At 41.9% G+C, this 19,759-nt stretch overlaps 1 protein-coding gene and 1 pseudogene across 4 annotated transcripts in view; both read left to right on the forward strand.

The window, feature by feature from the left end:
* The window catches only part of PITPNA (phosphatidylinositol transfer protein alpha), a 35,997-nt gene extending 16,454 nt beyond the window's left edge, over positions 1-19,543 (forward strand). For 3 of the 4 annotated variants that reach the window (XM_036223732.1, XM_036223733.1, XM_016138952.2), the window contains 7 exons: positions 784-858; positions 1,988-2,071; positions 3,969-4,046; positions 4,198-4,308; positions 5,100-5,222; positions 15,999-16,068; positions 17,112-19,543. In XM_036223732.1, the coding sequence (XP_036079625.1) occupies positions 784-858; positions 1,988-2,071; positions 3,969-4,046; positions 4,198-4,308; positions 5,100-5,222; positions 15,999-16,043 (516 nt within the window). In that variant the 3' untranslated portion in view covers positions 16,044-16,068; positions 17,112-19,543. The remainder of the gene's footprint in view (positions 1-783; positions 859-1,987; positions 2,072-3,968; positions 4,047-4,197; positions 4,309-5,099; positions 5,223-15,998; positions 16,069-17,111) is intronic. The other variant, XM_036223734.1, reaches the window with a different exon arrangement.
* LOC118604519 lies at positions 14,090-14,208 on the forward strand (annotated as a pseudogene).
* Positions 19,544-19,759: the final 216 nt, after the last annotated feature.

The raw sequence follows: 19,759 nt of genomic DNA on the forward strand, positions 1-19,759 counted from the left end.
AGTGGGGCTTTCCCATTTGGGGCATCTGTTGACCCCAGTGAACACCGACCCTTGGCAAAATTATGAAATCAGCAAAGTTCCTCTTCCACGACCATCCCATGTCATTGCCCCTTTACCCTACCCTTCAGCATCCTTATGCCGTGTCTTGTCCCCGCAGGTCAACTTAGGTAGTTCCTAGGAACCTAATTCCTGCTAAGGAGTTAATGGGTTAATGTGTTCTTCCCTTGTATAGTTTCAGTTTTTAAAAAGCACTAAGAAAAAATAAAAATAAATAGAAAGCACTAAGGTAGGAAGACAGTAATTAGCATGAAGGGTTAATTTGCTGAGAAGAGATCGTCAGGCCTCAGCAAAAGGCTTGCTGGGGGGAATGGGGTGGTGGTGAACATTCTTGGTTGGTTAGGAAGTGTTCCTGTGCTCTTCCAACACTACTAATTAAGCATTAGCACCCTGCACATAAGGAAGTATGGCAGAAAGGGTAAATCCATGGATTTTGAAGTCAAACCTGATTTTGAGGCCCAGCTCTATCATCTCTGTGGCCTTAGACAAGTCACCTCACCCGTTTGAGCTTCACTTTCTTCACCTATAAACTGAAGGTGATATTACTACAGACCTCGCAGGCTGGGATGAGGATTGAATGAGATTATGCATGCGTAGCATATTGTGGGCTCCCCGTAAATTTAGCTATCATTGTAAGGCAGAGGCTGTATTCTCTCAACTGCCTTTGAGATGGTTACTCTCCAACTTTGAGCCTAGTGACCATAAGGTATTTTTCCCCCCTTCCAGAATGAATACATGAAAGAAGACTTTCTGATTAAAATTGAAACCTGGCACAAACCAGATCTTGGCACCCAAGAGAATGTAAGTAGCACTTCCCAGAGATATCCCGGCCTCAGGGCAGGGTACTGAGGCTGTGTCCTGTAGCTTCTCCATCCCTGCCTTGGGGTTCTCTTTATGTTTTCTTTTTTCTTGGCCAGGAAGGCAACAGCCTCTGCCTAGAGCTGTCCTACCAGCATGGGATTGTTCTGTCTATAATTCGCAAAATGTGATTTCTAAGACTCCTTTTCATAGTACTGAGATTTGTCTAAAGTACAACTTCTGGCACAAAGGAGCTGTATTTTTAAAACACAAAAATTATAGCCTTTATAGAGTACAATTTGTCAATAATTCCTCAAATTTAAAATACACCTATCCTTTACTATAAATATAACTTATTTCACACAGTTATATTTACACATGTGTGAAATAAGTTATATACAAGGAGATTCATTGCAGCATTCTTTGTTTGCCAAAGATTAAAAACAATACAACAGCCCATCAGTGGGACACTGTTAAATAAATTGTGATGTAGTCATATAGTACTATATTATGCAACCATTAAAAAGAACCAATAGGGAACAGTCTTCAGGATATATTATTCACTGAAAAAAGTAAGATGCAAAACAGTGTGTATTTTTCTGTTTAAAGAAAAATCTTTGCACATGGACGTTTGTATGTGCATAGAATCTGGTAGCAGTGGTGTTACCAGGAGGGGCCTGGGAGAAGAGAAAGAGTTTATCATATCCTTTGGTACATTTCAAATTTGTATCATAATTTCATATCATATATATATATATATAGAACCTGTTTAAGTTAATTTTTAAAAGCATCAAAATCAGCAGTATATAGCTAAGTAGGCAACATCTCCATGAGTGTTTATAATCTTTACAAAGGGGGAACATATGGAAATAACATAGGTGCTATAGGTAGTCCTGAGTGGGTTTTGGCCTACTAAAGTGGTACTTAGCCTGCAAAATCAGAGCATTAGTTCTCAAATGTATGTGCACTTAAAATCCATCCTCCTATCCCTTTGGATAATTTTGCATGTAAGTTTTTACCAGTAGAAATGTCACATCTCTATCTATGGGAATAGCTGTTCCTAGGTGTCTCTTCTGGGTAAAGGGTGCTTTATAGCTGAAAATCCACACAGTAGTCCTCCTTGTTCCTGCAGGTTCATAAACTGGAGCCTGAGACATGGAAACATGTGGAAGCCATATATGTAGACATTGCAGATCGAAGCCAAGTACTTAGCAAGGTAGGAACTGTTTAGAGATGTGGGTGGCCTTTGAGATGCAGAAATGACTTCTAAGTGTCAGAGAAACCAGGGAACCAGACCCAACTTGGATCAAAGAGAAGTTCTCTTTTGGGTATTGTTTTATTTTTAAAATTAATATTAAGAATTCATTTGTCTTGACTTGGGGATACCACCAAGGAAATAGTGGCCCAGATATATGTGTCTCGTTTGGCCTCTGGAAGTTATCACTGGACAGTGTAGGTGCTGTTGGTAGTCCCGAGGGTGATTCACCCTGCTGAAATGACACTTAGCCTGAAATTAGTTCTCAAATTTATTTTTCTAACCCAGCAGTTAAGAAACATTTATTGTCTGCCTGTTTGGAGTTCTCTGTTCTGTGGGTTTCAGGTAAGGGGTGCAGATACATGAAAAGACAAGTCCTCTGCCCTCAAGAAGTCAGTAGTGGCTTTTCAGACTAACAAACATGGCAGCAGGCACCTGGGGAAGCAGGTGCCTGGGAAAGGACAGTCTACTACTAGACCATAAACTTGGAAAGAGCAAGGACCAGGTCTGTCCTGCCCACTCTATGCTCCCAGGAAGTATTTGCTTAGGCAAGGAAAGGGGTAGTTCCTCCTCATTCAGCACTCTTCCTATCTGACAGAGACCCCTTGGGATCAGGGCACAGGAATTTGGCTCTCTGCCCATTAGTGGGAATAAGTGTTTGCTCTCCATATCCCAGGGGTATGATACCTCCTTCCTGGAGTCATTCTGTGTGCTTAAGATATTTCGGTTTGTGCATTTCCAAAAAGATATGAAAACCATCTTGTGCTTCCTTACCTGATATTCCCACTCCCACCCTCAAAAGGTTAGTGGATTTTTCAAAAAAATTTTTATTGAAGTATAACATATGTGGCAAAGTGAATTATCATAATGGATATTCTCAAACTGAACATACCCAAATATTTTTCAAACAAATACTAGCAAAGAGTAGGTACTCTTTGAGTGTTTTGTTAACTCTGATTGTTTTGGTGTGAGTGGAGAGAAGGAAAGGTGGGGAAAATTTACTTTTTTAAAGCACATAAATAATCTTAGCTTTGGAAAATACTTTATGACTGTGTGTATATGTGTATAATTTGTTATCTTTGTTGTCTCTGTTAAGTAGATGTTATAATGAGTTTGCTTTTCCTGAACCCACATTAGTCAATGCAGAGGAATAGTCAAAGATTAAACTTTTGTTATGGTTAATTAACACACAGCATTATAAATCAGTGAAGTGGGACAGTAATACACAAGAGGATACTATACATTGACCGTTGTATGTTCTATACATTGACCATTTCCAATAATGGTTTTATGAAAAAAAAAATCCAGTTGAATAAACCAGAGGGAGATCAGATTTAAAGATTTCAGGAATGACAGCCAGTTATTCTCAGCTCTTGCTGTGTTTTAGAATCACCTCCAGAGATTTAAAAAAAAAATCATGCGCCCCTTACCTGTAGATATTCTTATTCACTGAGTTTTAGGTGGAGTAGTCCAGAAATTTGTATTTTGAAAAAATCATCCCTGGTGATTTAGATGTTCACCTCAGGTTGAAAATCCCTCCCTTAGATAGTGGAAATACATGCCTGCTGAGACAGTCTGTTGTCATTTTTATATGCTAAAATTGAAAACAAATCCTGGCAGAGAAAATCACACAGAACACTCCTCCGAGGCAAATGTAAATACTTCTATATGTTGTTCATAACATATTCCTATATCTTCTTTGTGCCAACAGCATTAAGACTCATATAAAGTATACTCTGATGGAAAATCTGATCCCTCTCTCTCTTCCTCTCTCCTTCCCCCCTCTCCCATATCCCTCTTTTCCTTTTTCTCCCTCCCTCCCTCCCTTCTCCAACTCCAATTCTACAACTTCTCTCAGGATTACAAGGCAGAAGAAGACCCTGCAAAATTTAAATCTATCAAAACAGGCCGAGGACCCTTGGGCCCCAATTGGAAGGTGCAGTCCACACCCTCACCACCAGGGGGCCGGGCACAGTGTGGGTGGACCTCTCCCCATGGGGGAAGGGAATGGCTGGGGCTGGGCTAAGGGAGAGCCAGAGGTCTGCCTCTTAGTTACCTGTCTGCCCGTGGGTGTGTTTCTAATACAGCAAGAACTTGTAAATCAGAAAGACTGCCCATACATGTGTGCATATAAATTGGTTACTGTCAAGTTCAAGTGGTGGGGCCTGCAGAACAAAGTGGAAAACTTTATACATAAGGTAAGTGACCAGGGTAAGGCCTTCCCAGTGTGTATGTTGGTGGGGTGTTTTGCCCAAGAGATCATACAATCCATGGGACTTGTATCCTAGGGTGGCTGACATTCATATTTCAGTTTCATTGCCCAGACCCCTACTTCCCCTTGTACTTAACTCTCTTATGGTTTAATGCTGTCCACCCAAGGGTACCACATATAACAGAAGGAAAGTGAGGCAAAAAAAGGAAATAGGAAGGGGCTTGCTATGATTAAAATATGAATAAAACTCAGTCTCTCTCTTTTCTTGAAGCCAAAAGGCAAGAGATACTGTGAACCAAATTCTCCAGGGCCCTGAATTACTGAGCTAGACAAGTGTAAGGAGTTTTTATAATCTTTTTTCTGATATATTAGAGCCTTACTCTTGGGCCACATTTCATAGCCACTGACCTGTTTTAACCTGGCTTTAGGCTCCACAGACAAGGAAGAAACTTGGCACAGTTGTTTTGGGGCCTTGTCTTAGCTGTGAGCTTGTCACGGGCTGCCTGTCTTAGTAGCATTTTGGGCGCAGGGCCTACCCGTAGACAGTCATTCTCTCCTGGGGGTTCCCTCCTACTTGAAGCCATATCTGTTAGACATGTGAAGGCAAAAGTCACTGACCTATGGGACTGGAGGGCTGATCCATACAAGCAAGCCAGGCATTACTCCTCTTCCACCTCCCCAGAGAAGTGTGAGTCTTGGCTCAGAGATCATGGGGAGGGGAGCTGCAGCAGTGGCCTTCACCTTCTGCGTTCTAACTGGGTTCCCTCCTTTTTATAGCAAGAGAGGCGTCTGTTTACAAACTTCCACAGGCAGCTGTTCTGTTGGCTCGATAAATGGGTTGACCTGACTATGGATGACATTCGAAGGATGGAAGAAGAAACAAAGAGACAGCTGGATGAGGTAAGTGGATGCCCAGAGGTGACTCTGGGTCTCTCAACTAAATAAACATGTGAAGGAGACTGTCGTGCTAGGACAGTTCACTGAGGACACTGTTCTGTGGTTCTAAGAATGTGTCAGTGTCTCTTGTGGGTAAGGTCTAATGCAATCAGGGAACTATAAGGAAGAAAACAGCCTGTATTCTTGAATTTTCTGTCTAGCTGAGGTCTTGGCATATGCTGAGAGACAAATATGACAGTATGTGCTGAATGCCAAGTGAGTAATAACAGTTGCTGCAGTGGTTCTTCAGAACCAGGTGGGGGAGTCGTGCTCGGCCGCAGAGGTGTAAGTGACCCTGGGAGGTGGCAGGCTGGGCTGATTATGAATACCTCACAAAGGATACAACAGCACAAACAGAACTAACCGCTCTATAGGTGATTTTGAGCTAATTTTAGATTTTGGAGCCTTTATTTTTTTCAGGTTGCAGGATCTTGGCATGGCTCCCAGAAGAGGGCTGTCTGCTCTATGGTTGCTTGATGACCTAACACTTCCCTTGCCTCATTTGGAGATGCTCTGTGTGGCTCACTCAGAGCAGAATGTCATAAATTACGTTCCTAGACTTTCTGTGTACGAAGCACCGTCCTGAAGCTTTTACATACACCATCACCTGTGAGCCTCACAGCTTCTGTGAGCAGACACCACTGTGCTCCCCACACTCAGATGAGGTAGAGGCTCTGAGGGCTCAATGCCATGCCCAGGGTCACACTGCCTGTAGGTGACATGGTTGGGGTAAGAGCCATAGCTCTTAAACACTTGGCCTCTTCTCTTTCTAAATGCCATTGGAGTCCTCCTGCCTTCTTGGGGCTAAAAATAAGGCAGGAAATTCTGTTTCATAAGACCTGCCATCCATTTCTCCCTCCTTGCCTTGGGTGGGTTGGCACAGAGCCTAGGTATCTGGCAGACATTGCTTTGCATGGCCTTGCCCAGCTCTCCAGCAGGGCCTCAAGTGAGACACAGGTCTGGTGCCCCACACTACACAGCCCAGGAGCTCTTCCTTCTTCTGGAGCCCCTTGGGGAGTTGTTTTTACCTCCAAGATGACACTTCCTGGGCTGACTCACTGGTGAGTGGTGTGCTCAGTTCCTGTTGAAGGCAGATGTTTCATTTATTCAGCTACATTTGGCAGGGAAGTTGCAGAATTTTGGGCACAATTTCTTTTATTCTGCTAGGGATCTTCAGGAAGTGTACATTTTAATGTCCAGGGCTCTGGCTATTCTGACTGTATGAGAGAGACCTGAGTCTTTTAGTCACCCTAGTCCTGATAAAAAGAAAAGAAAATAGTTACCAAACGGAGGAACAGGGAGCCTTTGGAGGGGTTTAGCCTAGAGTTTCAAGTACCCACTGTCTGACAAAGGCCAGCCTAAAGTACACAAGGTTACCAAAGCTTTTGCAGACAGCCTTTTGCTCTAGGTGGAATTGGAATTCTTGGAGCTGGGAGAACTCTCTAGAGGATCCACTGGATCTACTTCCCTCAGATCCAAACTTTGAGAGCCCTCATCATTAGGAATTTCTTTTTCAACCCCTACTCTCAGTTTTTGCTTGTTTCTCCACTCTCTGGAGAATTATGCCAAAACCTTAGATGACCACTGTCTCCAGGATGACTGTAAATGTAGGAAACTCTGGAAATGAAATTTTTAAGAGTTTGCAGCAGAAGAGAATGCAAAACCAAGTACATGTTACTATGTGACATGTTTTTACCCTATTAGCAACTAACTGTAACAGTACCTTTGTATGCTAAATGTAGCTCTGGCTTACTGCTTTCTTTTCTTTTTACTCTTTCTAAAAATATCATATCAAAGTTTCATAATTTTATTTTACTTAAAACACACACATACACTATATCAAGGTATGTACAGAAAGCTGCACATCTTGATGAGTTTACAGATAAGTATAGGCCTGTGAAACCACCACCATAATTAGTGCCTTAAACTACATATCCATCACCTCCAAAAGTATTTTTATGGTTTTAAAACTTAGTATGTCAGGCCTACAAGGAAGAAGCTGTCCTCCCTGAGGTCCTGCCCCTTGTGTTCTTATGGTGATTTCTTTTGTTAATTACCTCTGTGTTTCCAAAGAATAGGTTTGAGCTCTTAATTTCTCAACTTTTGATATTAGACATCAACTTCTTCCTGTGGAAGATTTAGCTGTTTTACACCACTCACTCCTCACATTCTTTCCCTCTCCCTCTTTCAGAATCACAATTTTGGGTTCATTCATTTTTCAGCATTTGTATTATTACAACTGTCGTTCTTTTTCCCAACTGAGTCCTTTAGTTTACTCTGATTTTTGTTCCTTTCTTGTATAACTTTAAGAAGTTAGTAATTGCTTCCCTTTGTTTTGTTAGCTTAGTTCATGTCTATCTCATTAGATTTTGTTTTCCAGTCTTTAGATGGATGATTTAGTTTTGTTGGGGTGTGATGTGCATTGCATAATAATGTGGTTAACCTTGGTCCATTCTTATTCATTTTGCTCCCACTTGGTAGACACTTTGATCTAAAGATCTTCAGTTCTGGAAAATGATTTTGTGTTATGTTTCACAATTCTCTCTTTTCCCTTTATTCTCTTTCTGGAATTTTTATTAGTTGGAAGTTGGACCTCATGAATTGACCTTCTAATTTTCTTATGTCTTCTCTTTTGTCTGTTTTCTGGGAGACATTTTTCAATGTTAACTTTTCTCTCTTCAATTAAATCTAAAATATTTTTAAGCATTTCTTGTTCTGTGTTTTTTAAAAATGGTTTTTCTTTTTTCTTACATGCGTTATCTTTTTCTGATGCTATAGTTTTTTTTTGTTTTTGTGTGCGGTTTTTGAGGTGTCTCTGCTCCACTGAATATTGTTTCCTCTGAGTTCCTTTTTCTTGTTAGATTCTGTTTTATGTTAGGGGCTTTCTTCAATTAACTGGCATTCCTTGGCTGTCTGTTTACATCTAAGAGTGAAGGTCTAAAAAGCTGATTGTAATCTCTGAATCAGTGGATGGGCTTCATTGCAGGGTAGTCAGGTAGTTACATTGGGGCCCCCTGAATCTATTTTTATTGGGCTAGTCATTTTTTCTAGACAGGACTCTCTAGTCTCCTGCTTACGGGAAGGGGGGGGGTGCCTCGTCGGGGGGGATGGTCAGGCAACCAGCATTCTGGGAGGTGAGCTGGAAAAAGGTTCTGGTGGGCTCACCTTACCATATATTGGATTCAATTTAATCTCCTTGTCTTCTGTATCATGTCCATTTGGCCCTTAGCTGAGCCTGGGGTCCCAAGAGTGAACCCCCTGGCTTTCCTTTGGCAGGAAGGGGGCATGGTTACTTGACTATGAGAACTGGGGGAGGGAACACCAAAGCCAACTGTTCTTTATTTGGACTTTTAAACAAGTCACCTGTTTTCAGTTTCTGAGTTTTTGGAGAACACAGCACAAGTTGGTCAGCTCAGGCTGCTCTGAGAATTAGTTGCTACTCACCCATCCTTTTTCATCTTCCAGAATGTTGTTACCATCTCTTAGCTGTTGTTGTCTCCTCTGTTCTTGTCTTCATGACTTTATATCTTTTTATATTCCTTTATTGTCATAGTAGGGTTTGGGGGAGGAATAGCATGATTCACTGCAAGTTTGCAATAAGAATTATATATCGTATTCTGTAAACTAATGTATAGTAGTCCAGTGTCGGTGGATTTTTTGTGAGTTATGAGGGGACACTATAAGGCTATAGTCACTACTGTTATAACTCTAGTCCCTGTGGGGGGCGGACCTACCATTCTTGGATGAGGCTCAAGGATTTGAGAAACAAGGGACAAAGAGATTAGTCTTTTGCCCTAAAAAGAAAAATGTCAGGAAATGTGTGCCTACAGGAAAGCTGTTGCCCTTCCCTCTCCCTTCCTCCCCCTACTCTCTACCTCTCTCTGCCTCTCTCCTTTTTGCCTCCCTCCTCCTTCCCTCCCTGCCTCTCTCTCTGTTTTCTCCCTCTCCCTTGCTCTTGCTTTCTTAAGAGACTCATAATCTCAAAGTGGAAGAAGGCACCTTAAATGTCATTTAGTCCAATTATATCCAGTATCTGAGTCTTCTCTGTAGCTTCCTTAACAGCTTGTGTTTGATCACCTTCTGTAATGGGAAACTTACTACCTCCTAAACATGAAGGTAATAAAAACATTTTTATTATCACTAGAGGCTAACATTTATTGAGGTCTTATTGTGTGCCTGTCGTGTGGTAGCGTTTTACATTAATTATATCATCAAATCCTCATGGCAACCTGTGCCTTAGGTATTATTTTCATTTTATAGATAAAGAGACTAAGACACAGAGAAGTGAAGGATATCTTCTAGTTCACTGAACCAAGTGCCTCCTGGGCCTTTGGCCATTAATTCTGTAGCTAATAAGTCTGGGGAAAGAGAACACATTTAAATTTTTTAAAGAAAACTTGTTTCCCTATTTACTGGACTCTCTAGGACAGTGGTCCCCAATCTTTTTGGCACCAGTGACCAGTGCTCCTGTGAGAACCTAATGCCTGATGACCTGAGGTGGAGCTGAGGCCACGATGCTAGTGCTGGGGAGAGGCTGCAAATACAGATGAAGCTTTGCTTACTGGCCCACTATTCACCTTCTGCTATGTGGCCCAAAAGGCCACAGATCAGTACCAGTCCACAGCACAGGAGTTGGGGACCCCTGCTCTAGAACATTTCCTGAAAAACAGTAAAGATGCTGTGTTAGAGCACGATTAACATTCTGCAACATTTTCTTTCCCACCCTTCCCTGTGGGTCTTTCTCTTTAAGTCCCTGTTGACTCCATGATTCCTCTGATCCCTTCATAATCCCCCCCTTCCGAACTTGGTACTTCATGATGGAGCTAAGAGGCTACATGACACTCTTGCACAGCTGGCCCACCTTGAGGGCTGTCTCTGAGCCCCCTTGTAGCCAGGCTTCCCATCATGTGCTTGCATGTGAATGTCCCTATCCCTTTCTCATCACCTGAATCTTGGTGTAGAAGGCCCTTGCTTCATCCTATGGCTTTTTGACTAACGGATCACCATCAGTTTTAGAGTTTTAAGCCTTAAATTCCGGACTGGTTACCCAGAGACTCTATAAAGGTCCCTGTGCAGTGAAGTGCCTAGCAGGACACTATACCCCAAAGTTTCCAATTTGGGATTGTGGTAGATATAAGTTCTGAGAATAAGGCTGATAAAGAGGAACCACTAGGTGCCTAGCTCACCTGCTGGGCCACGGGAAATTAGAATCTGAGATTCTCATAGTGTCTGCAGAGAGTATAGCTAGGTCTTTTGAGGCTGAGGGATCCCTGTATGTGGAGGATGACACTGTCCCATGAAGTCTAAAATTCCCTCTGACCTGCCTGGCAATGATTGACCCCAGGGCAAACCACCAAGAACATTGGACAACATCTTGAAATATGGGAGTAGCTTTATTTTCCTTTTAAATACGGTTTCATTTTTCAATATTAAGGTAATATATAAGCATTAAATGTCTTTTGGAAAACTGTGAAAAGTAGAAAGAAAAAATCACTTGTACTTTCACCATTTAAAAACAACCACTAGAAACATCTTCCTACATTTGTCTTTGTACACACTTTTACTTAGTTATGATTGTACTGGATGTGCCAGGTGGTTATCTTACCTTCTTCTCTAATGAAGCACTATAACACAGTATTTTCCCACTAAAAATTTCTTCACATACGTGTTTCTGACTGTAACAAAAATGTTGCCCTGTACTCTGTCATTACCCTATGTTAAATTTTCCGTCATGTTGTTTCTAGGTTCTCACTGTTATAAATAATGCTGTGATGAAAATTTTTGTGCACTCATTTTTTTAGTAATTTGGATTATTTCCTTAGAATAAATTCCTACAAATGGAATTAGAGAATTTAAGACTCTTATTATTTATTGCCATATTTCTTTTCCAAAGAGCTGAACCTATTTATAAAGTGCCTTTCTAAAGAGGCTCTAAAAACAGTGCCCCATGTGGCTCATATCTGGGTTTCTTCAGAAATGCTAATTGGTTTGTGGTTACTTTTCAGTGTCTTAAACTGATTTTTTTTTACTAGCTTTTTTTTATTCAACTCTTTATTTTGAGATGACTGTAATATTCACATGCAGTTATAAGAAATAATAGAGATCTGTTTTTCCAATGGCAGTATCTAGCAAAACTGCAGTATAATATCACAACCATGATTTTAACATTGATATTTTTACTAGTTTTTAAGTCTAAGGAGTGTTTCATATTTACTTAATGGTAAAAGCAATTTTCAAAAGATACAGAAGATATTAAAAAATATAAGTCCATATAAATAAATAGATAAATAAATAAAAGTCCCTTTCCTCCAACCCCTGGCTTTATTCCTAGAGGAAACCACTGTTAAAAAAACAAACCAAGATAGGAATTTCTATTTTCATGTTCCTTGACTATATGTATATACATAGCCTGCAGTGGCTTGACCCGAGGAATACCACAAACATCAGATAAAATCTCTCATGTCATTCAGGCCCCAGGAAACAGGAAATAAGCATTCTTAGAGCATTTTCATGGTAAGAGTGAGATAATGCATTTTTATTTCATTGGTACCCTGTGGGGCAGGCACCTTGTCTCTGAGAGCAGGGGAAGCTCTTGAGCTCTGATAGGAAGTTGCATCTTATTTCAAGCAGTAGGAAAACAGGACCTGGCTTTGAATTAGCAGTGAATGCTCAGGGTACATAAGAATCTGGGTGAGGCTCAAGGAGCTCTGTTCCCATGACATTAAATTATTTGTCTCTGATTATTGAAAATTTATGTGAATGGTCATTAGTGAGCTGACATTTAATGAGCATGCTTTTGTCTTTTAAAAAAAATTTAAGGAATTTTAAACTTACAGAAGATAGCAAGAAAAATACAATAGCTATTTACCCAGGTATTCCTTTCCTTTAAAGCAAAGGACCCCATTCCATTAAAGCAAAAGATACAATTCAGGGTCATACACTGCAGCATTCTGGTCTCTTTCAATCTAGTGATATTCCATGACCGTGACTTTTTTGAGCATCATAGGTCATTTTGTAGAATGTCTCTCAATTTTGGTTTGTCCAGTGAGTTTGCAGGATTAGATTCAGTTTATGTATTTTAGGCCAGAATGTGACAGATTTGGTGTTCTTTTCATTGTGTTCTGCCATTACTGGTGAGGTTACCTTTATCCACCTGAAGCACACAACGAGGTGTCCCAGGCTCATCTCATTCTTTCTGTGACTCACCTCTTGAATTGGCCATATCTCCAAGGAGCCCTGGTTCTTTTTTAGTAGAGGGTGGTGTTTGGGTGCTAGGTGTGCTAATTATTATAGGGAGTTGCTGCTCCCAGGCATTCTCATAGAACGGAGCTAGGGAAATTATACATTTATATTTATTTCTATATTTACCTTACATAATATGTTCATACAAAATACTCCCAATTCCAGCCTAACACTACTGGGTTAAGTTTTTGTCTTTTCAAAAATATGACAGTACCCTTATCCTTAAAAAACTTATGTTACATTGGAAACTGTTACAGTAATTTAGTACATGTGGATTGTGAGTTTATTTGCCCTTGTGTGAACTAGATTTGAATTATATTACATGTGTGTAAAATGGCTCCACTAATGTTAAACCTCAGAAATTTAAACAACCTGTTTTGCCGAACCGAAATTGTTTACCCCAAGAGTGAAATTGTTTTGACCAAGAGTGATAACCAGACACCGGTACACCTGGCTGATAAGACACTGAAGATGTCACTGCTACACATAAAATCTCCAGGACTCTCTGCCTGAATCAGAGCACTCTCTCTGTCTCACAAGAGTTGTCTCTCCGTCCCTTGATTTTAGAATCCCAATGACAAATGCAACGATAGTCTCCACAAGGAACATGTTAAATTCCTTGTTTTGCCAAACTGTCCTGCCAACTGCGCCAGTTGTCCAAGTCACTCTCTTTCTTAGACTTATGCACAGGTGGCTTCGCTTGTTCCCTAAGGCCCTTAAGCCAGTTTGAACCCGCAATAGCACTTTGTTTAATATACTTAAATATGAAGAGCCCAGCAAGACAACAGCTAAGTAAGGATGCAGACACACAAACAAATAAGATTGCAAGCATGCTAGGGTGTATTCATACCAGATCCTGATAGTTTTCATTCTAGCAGACCACTCGGCGATGCTGGCTGAAACAGACACGGTGAGCAGTAACGGCGCCATATCAATGCTGAGTCAGTTGCTGGTCAATCAACCATCGATCGGCGAAGAGGCCTCTCGTTCAGATGGACAGAGTCTTGAGCCAAGAAGGAAATCAAGGGATGGAGAGACATCCTCTTGTGAGACAGAGAGAGTGCTCTGATTCAGGCAGAGAGTCCTGGAGATTTTATGTGTAGCAGTGACATCTTCAGTGTCTTATCAGCCAGGTGCACTGGTGTCTGGTTATCACTCTTGGTCAAAACAATTTCACTCTTGGGGTAAACAATTTCAGTTCGGCAAAACAGGTTGTTTTAAATTTCTGAGGTTAAACATTAGTGGAGCCATTTTACATACATGTAATATAATTCAAATCTAGTTCACATAAGGGCAAATAAACTCACAATCCACATGCAGTAAATTATTGTAACAGAAACTCTTGAATTTGTTGAACCCTTATGAATTAATATATTAACAGGTATTAGTTAATATGGACAGTGGAAGTTACAGGAGCAGTAAAGATATCATTCAGGAAAGTGAGTTTTGAGCAAAATCTCTAGGAGACAGCCTTTCCAAGTGGAGCTAAGAACCTACTTAAAGGTTTTGGACTAGCTTGGTGTCTGAAAATAGACGTGCCTGTTTGGAGCAGAGGATTTTTGCTGGAGGCAATGAAAAGTGAGGCTTCTGTCTACAGCCATGCTACTCTGAACAAGCCCGATCCTGTCTGATCTTGGAAGCTAAGCAGGGTCGGGCCTGGTTAGTACTTGGATGGGAGACTACCTGTGAAGACCAGGTGCTGTAGGTGTAAAAAATAAAAATAAAAAAAGAAAGGATTGTAAGCTGACAAGGTCCTTGCAGTCTGCGAGGTCAACCAAGGGTTACCTCGCCTGATAAGAAAAGAAAGGAAAAGTGAGGCTTGTTAGATCAATTTTATGATTCACTTATGAGCCATCTCCTATGGGTTCTGATTCATCAGGTCTGGGGCCCAAGAATCGATACCAAGTGCCCTAGGCAATTATTTCGATCAAGTATGAGGAAACTCTGGCCGACACTGGGGAGAATTTTTTTTACCATGCCCATGTTGCACATGGACTTACCAATTATAATAAAGAGAGGCTAGAAGGGGAGTGTATGTGTGCGTGGGTGTATGCGTGCATGCGTGCATGTGCACGCAAACAAGAATTGGCAGGTTGAAATGTGAAAAGAAGTATATTTTGAGAATGTTTCCCAGTGAAGAGCTACTGCTACTGGGACAGAACCTCTGCAAAATGTGCCACTATTAAAATTTTAGTGAATAGAACATAACTCTGAGGAAAACTGTAGCTTAAAAGTCTAGGTTCTTTAGAGCTTGTGTACACAAACATCCCCTTGCTACAGAATGGTGTTTGGGACAAAGAAATAACATAGATAACAGGTACTGAGTATACTGAGTATATATTCCATGCCCAGACCACTGCTATGCTAAGTATTCCATGTGAATGTCTTTAACTTTCACCATGACTACCATGATGTATGTGCTATTATATCTACTTTTTACAGAAATTGAGGCTTAGAGAGCACTGAAATAACTTGCTCAAGATCACACAATTAGTGATGAAGCCAGAATATAATCCAGGCAGTTTGATTCCAGAGGTCATTCTCTTATGTGCTCTTTGTTGAATGAATGAAAATTTAACAGAAAACTCATGGAGAGTGAAGAAATATATGAAAAGTTAAAATACACGTTATAGCCATTCTGCAGAGAGAATTTTCAAGTTCGAAAGGAGTTGAGAGAGATCACCTCCACAGTATCCCCAACAAGAACTTGTGTCCACTTCTGCTTAGAGGGTGCCAAAATCACAGGGACCACTCAGTGCTTCCAGAGAAGACCCCATCCTATCTTCCAGCAGCCCTGCACTTCTTTTAAGCCAAGATCTGCCCCCTGTACTTTCTACCTGTGTTCTGGTGCCACACTGTGCCCACCTGATTCACTGGGCAAAACATCTAAGTAAAGCTCCAGTGAGGAAAGTGGTGTTCGCTCTGCCCAAAACAGTGTCCTGTCCCCCTGTCCTCCTGCCTCCAGGAGCCAAAGGATTTTCTCTTCATACTTTAGGTCTCTACTCAAAAAGGCCTTCCACAGCCAGCTTATAAAGTAGCCCTTCCCCACAATCATTCTCCACCCCCGCAGCCTTCAATCCCACCTGACACATAGTAGTTTGCTTGTTCTCCTCTACCTTGCCCTAGAATGTAAGTTTCTCGAGGAGAGACTTGGTCTGTTTTCTTCCACTGCTGAACCCTCAGGCCTGGAGCAGTGCCTAGCACAAAAGAGATGCTTCATAAATATCTCTTGAATGATCAAAAGAGGCAGGAGCTTAAGAACTAAAATCCAACACTGGGACACAGAGGAAAGGAGTCATGGTTGTTGGGACCAATGACACAGAGCTATAAATGGTATGGCTTTTGCTATATGTATGCAGAATTCTATTCTTCTGATTTGCTTTGCGCATGAAAATGCTCCACCCTGTCTATTGGCAGGATTGAGAAAACAGGATATATTTGTGGTAGAGTTCCATTAGCAGCAAGAGCCTTCAATTTTTTCTGCTTTTTCTGTTACAGATGAGACAAAAGGACCCAGTGAAAGGAATGACAGCAGATGACTAAAGCCACCCCAACCCCCTTCTGCACTGTATGTACCCAGTTTCTCACTGTGCATGTCATAATCGCTAAAAATCAGCTGGGGTCCTCAAGGACTCAGCAGCTCACTATGAAGTCAGAAAACCTGCTTCATTCTTCATCCTGCCCTCTAGAACAGTGATGGCTCCCATGCTAAACAGGCTTGTCATGCTCTCAGGCTTCCATTGAAAGAACTTATGACTATTAGGACATTTTAGGGACATGTGATTTTATAAAGAAATACCCAGAGACATGGATAGGGAGGTGAGGTGGCATGGGGAACACTAAGTGCAGAATTGAAGTTTACCTGCAACTAATTACTCTTCCTCTCCTTACTTGAGCCATTTCAAATTGCAGCTGGCATTCTGGGGCACTCCCTAATGCCCCTGTGCCAGAGCCAGTTCCTTGTCCCTCCCTTGGGAAATCTGCTGGCCACACAGCTTTTCCTAGTGTTCACTATTGTGTCTGGTGCTTCATTTCCTACCTCTGTATACCCCCTGGTCCCATACTAAGTAGCTGTCCTCATCAGAGGCAGTGTCTTTCAGACACTTGGAGAATATTTCTGCCTAGGTCATACGACCAGGATGGACTATCCCTTGTCATAGTCACTCTTTCCCAGTTCCCTTCCTTCTAATTGCTCCCAGTGACTGCGCACCTCCAGACTCACTATTATTCCAGCAGCTGGGCTTGGTCATGGATGGAAAACTTGGCCCTGCTCACCATCAGGTTCTGAGAAATTATTTTGTCAAATAAAAACTGGCTATCCTCTAGCACTAAAGAGCTATGGAGGCCTGCATTCTCACCAGCAGTGATGCAAACCTCTGCTTGCTCTCCCATGTGCTTGAGGAGAACTTCTGGGAGATAAAAGGGTAGACTTAGTGGATTGTTGTAATGTCAGCTTCTACTCACTGTATAGACCTTACTTTTCTCTCTCCCCCAACCCCCACTGCACCAACTAGCATCCTTCTTCCTCTTGAAATTCCTCCATCAATGATGATTTACAATGCTTCTATTTTCCTGTTGCTTTCTTAATATATTATTTTATTTCTCTTCTAGTTTTACAAGACAGTGGTCAACAGGAAGGCCCAGCAGCTCCACCCTCCTGAGTGACAGGCCATCTTCGGACGCAGCCTTTCTGTGCCCATTCTTCAGGCAACTTTTGATCCCTTACTGTAGCTAATTCTAGATGCCCTTTAATATTGTGAACAAATAGACCGTCTGGTATTATGAAGCCCGTGTGTGCAGGAGCCTGCTCCTCTGAGATATGTGGCGTATAGGTTGCTGTATTTACAGCTCCTCCCTCTCCAACCATTGTGTTCTCAACTCATTTCTGTGTGCCCCCTCTTTATTTCCAAGTGACATTTTAGTCTTTCAAAATAGCTGCCTTTTTTGTGATGTGGTGATTTAAATGATTTAAGTTTGTTTTCAACCCCTGAGATAAATTGAGGTATTCTGTTTCCTGGGCAAATCTTTGCAATTTTGAGTGCTCACCTGGGGAAAGGGGATGAGTTAGAAAAACAGTATTTCCCCTACCCCCAGTTCCTCAGAACAGCAATGGGGCTTCATAACTCTGACCACTGTTCCCAATGACCCATTGAGTGCTCTAAGCACCAACTAGTCTGTTTTGAAAATTTAACAAATACACATAAGCTCTACTGTAGGCATTAGATCTCTGGTCACTAGTCTTAGAAACACCTATGGCTTCTCTGCCCTCCTGTTGCCCACTCTGTCTGTATCTCTGCAGGGCCCATAATATGCCCAGGTCAGTTCTCCACCTGGAGGGACTTGTCCAGTGTGGCCCTTAGAATTGAGTCTGCCCCATATATACTCATTAATTGCCCCCTTGAGGAGCTCTATATGTCCATGCTCCTCTTCCTGTTTGGGCTGGTGCTGTCACTCAGCAATAATCCTCTTTTCTCTGTGCTTTCTTAGATTCCTGTCCTCTGTCTTTGAGGCTGGTGAGGACACAAGAGTCCTGATCTTTTCATGCTGCACAAAACGAGCATGCAAAAAGCTTCTTCCCAGCAGAACATGTTCCCTCTTCTCTCCAGTTGCTAGAAAGGATTTGAGGACCAAGAACTCAGCTTGTCCTGCCCCCATGCTGAATTCTGTCCTGGACAATCAAAAGCAAATAGTGACTGTAGTACAGAACTCTGCCAAAGTAGGCTGGTGAGAAAGTGCAGGCTCCATGGGAATAGAAGCTGCTGAGTGCTTCAGAATTCCCTGCAATTTGGCAGAACCTGAATATGCCTTCCCAGTGGGCAAATCAGATAGCTGTGGTGTTACCTGACATTTCCCAAACCTTATGTATGTTGGCTGAGTGTACAGTGATCCTAGCTCATGCTAACCTGGGTGCAGCTGCTAATGAGACGAAATCTCGGGGGAGCAAGAAGTAGGATGAGATAATTTATCCTCATATTTTCATCAGTTTATTTTGCCTTACTCACTTTTAAGTGGAATAAGGGAGTGTCTCAGGATTGCACCTGTGATATCCTGAAGGATGCTCCCCAGTGGCCCTCCTGAGGCAAGGATGGACAAACTCAGACCCATCAGCATGCTTAGCTCAGAACTTCTTAGGGCCCTGGGGATGTCCTTTTACACCTTCCTTTTAGTCTCACTTTGTGTAGTCCACAGTAGCAATGGATCTGGTGCAGTTCAGTTGGTTATTAACATCTTAACTGGTCACATTTATTTGACTGGGAAAGTTCAAGAGGCATTCCTACTGGAGAAAAATATAAATGTTTTCCTACAAGCTATATTAGCTATAATTATATTTGTGCTTAAAGCCCTCCCTTCTTCATTCATCAACTACATGAAGTCCAGATATGGGTTCTCCTTGAAGAAACAAGCAGACAGTTGTTTAAGTGGGTTAAGGGTCAGATGTTAGTGTCCTTTCTTCAGGTCGTCTCTGAGATGCACACATATCACTCTAGCTCTGATGGGGGCTCACTCTTTGTCTGCCTGTTCTGTCTCTCCCACTTCTACCTGTTTCCCCAGTTTGAAAGCATCCACATGAGCTGAGCTAGGATTTGGATCTGGGGCTTCAGCCCACATAAACATAAGGAGGGATATCCCTGGTCTAGTCCATCCCCATGGATAGTGTTGCTGCTGGGCGACAGTGTTGGTGTCTTTTAAGTATCCCCCTCCCCTCTTCACCCCACTCCAAACTGACTAGCACACAGAGGGGCTTATGATGAAAGGCTCAGCTCCAAGGTAGTACCTAAGGATGTACCATGCCCCTTCAGACCACTGCTTCCATTAGATTTCCAGAGTCACAATCCCAGCTGGAAGTAGCCATGCTTCTGTAGGAGGGGTGCTGAGCTCCAACCTTCTCATGGGAGAGAGGTCAAGGACAGGGTCAGTGTTGTGGGCACGTGTATATCTTCCCAAGTTCTCTTACAGTCCCTGCTGGGACTCCCTGATTTATTTTGGTTGGTTCTTAGTGCTACTACTTTTACAAAATACACTTTGTAGAATTGATTAGATTACCTTATTGTGAGTTTGTGCCTTTCTGTCTCAATCTTCCAATACAGGTATATTGGGGAAAAAAAGCAGTCTAATAAAATCCTAGACAGAGCTTTCTCGAGTCGAGCTTATTGGTGATGTCCTTATGTCCATTGTACAAGTTAGATATCCTCAAACTTTTGCCCCTCCCCCATTTTCCCTGGGAAGGATTAGGAAAAAGTATAAGATATCTCTGAAAA

Source organism: Rousettus aegyptiacus, unplaced genomic scaffold (genome assembly GCF_014176215.1).
Source record: "Rousettus aegyptiacus isolate mRouAeg1 unplaced genomic scaffold, mRouAeg1.p scaffold_m13_p_6, whole genome shotgun sequence".
Taxonomy (NCBI): domain Eukaryota; kingdom Metazoa; phylum Chordata; class Mammalia; order Chiroptera; family Pteropodidae; genus Rousettus; species Rousettus aegyptiacus.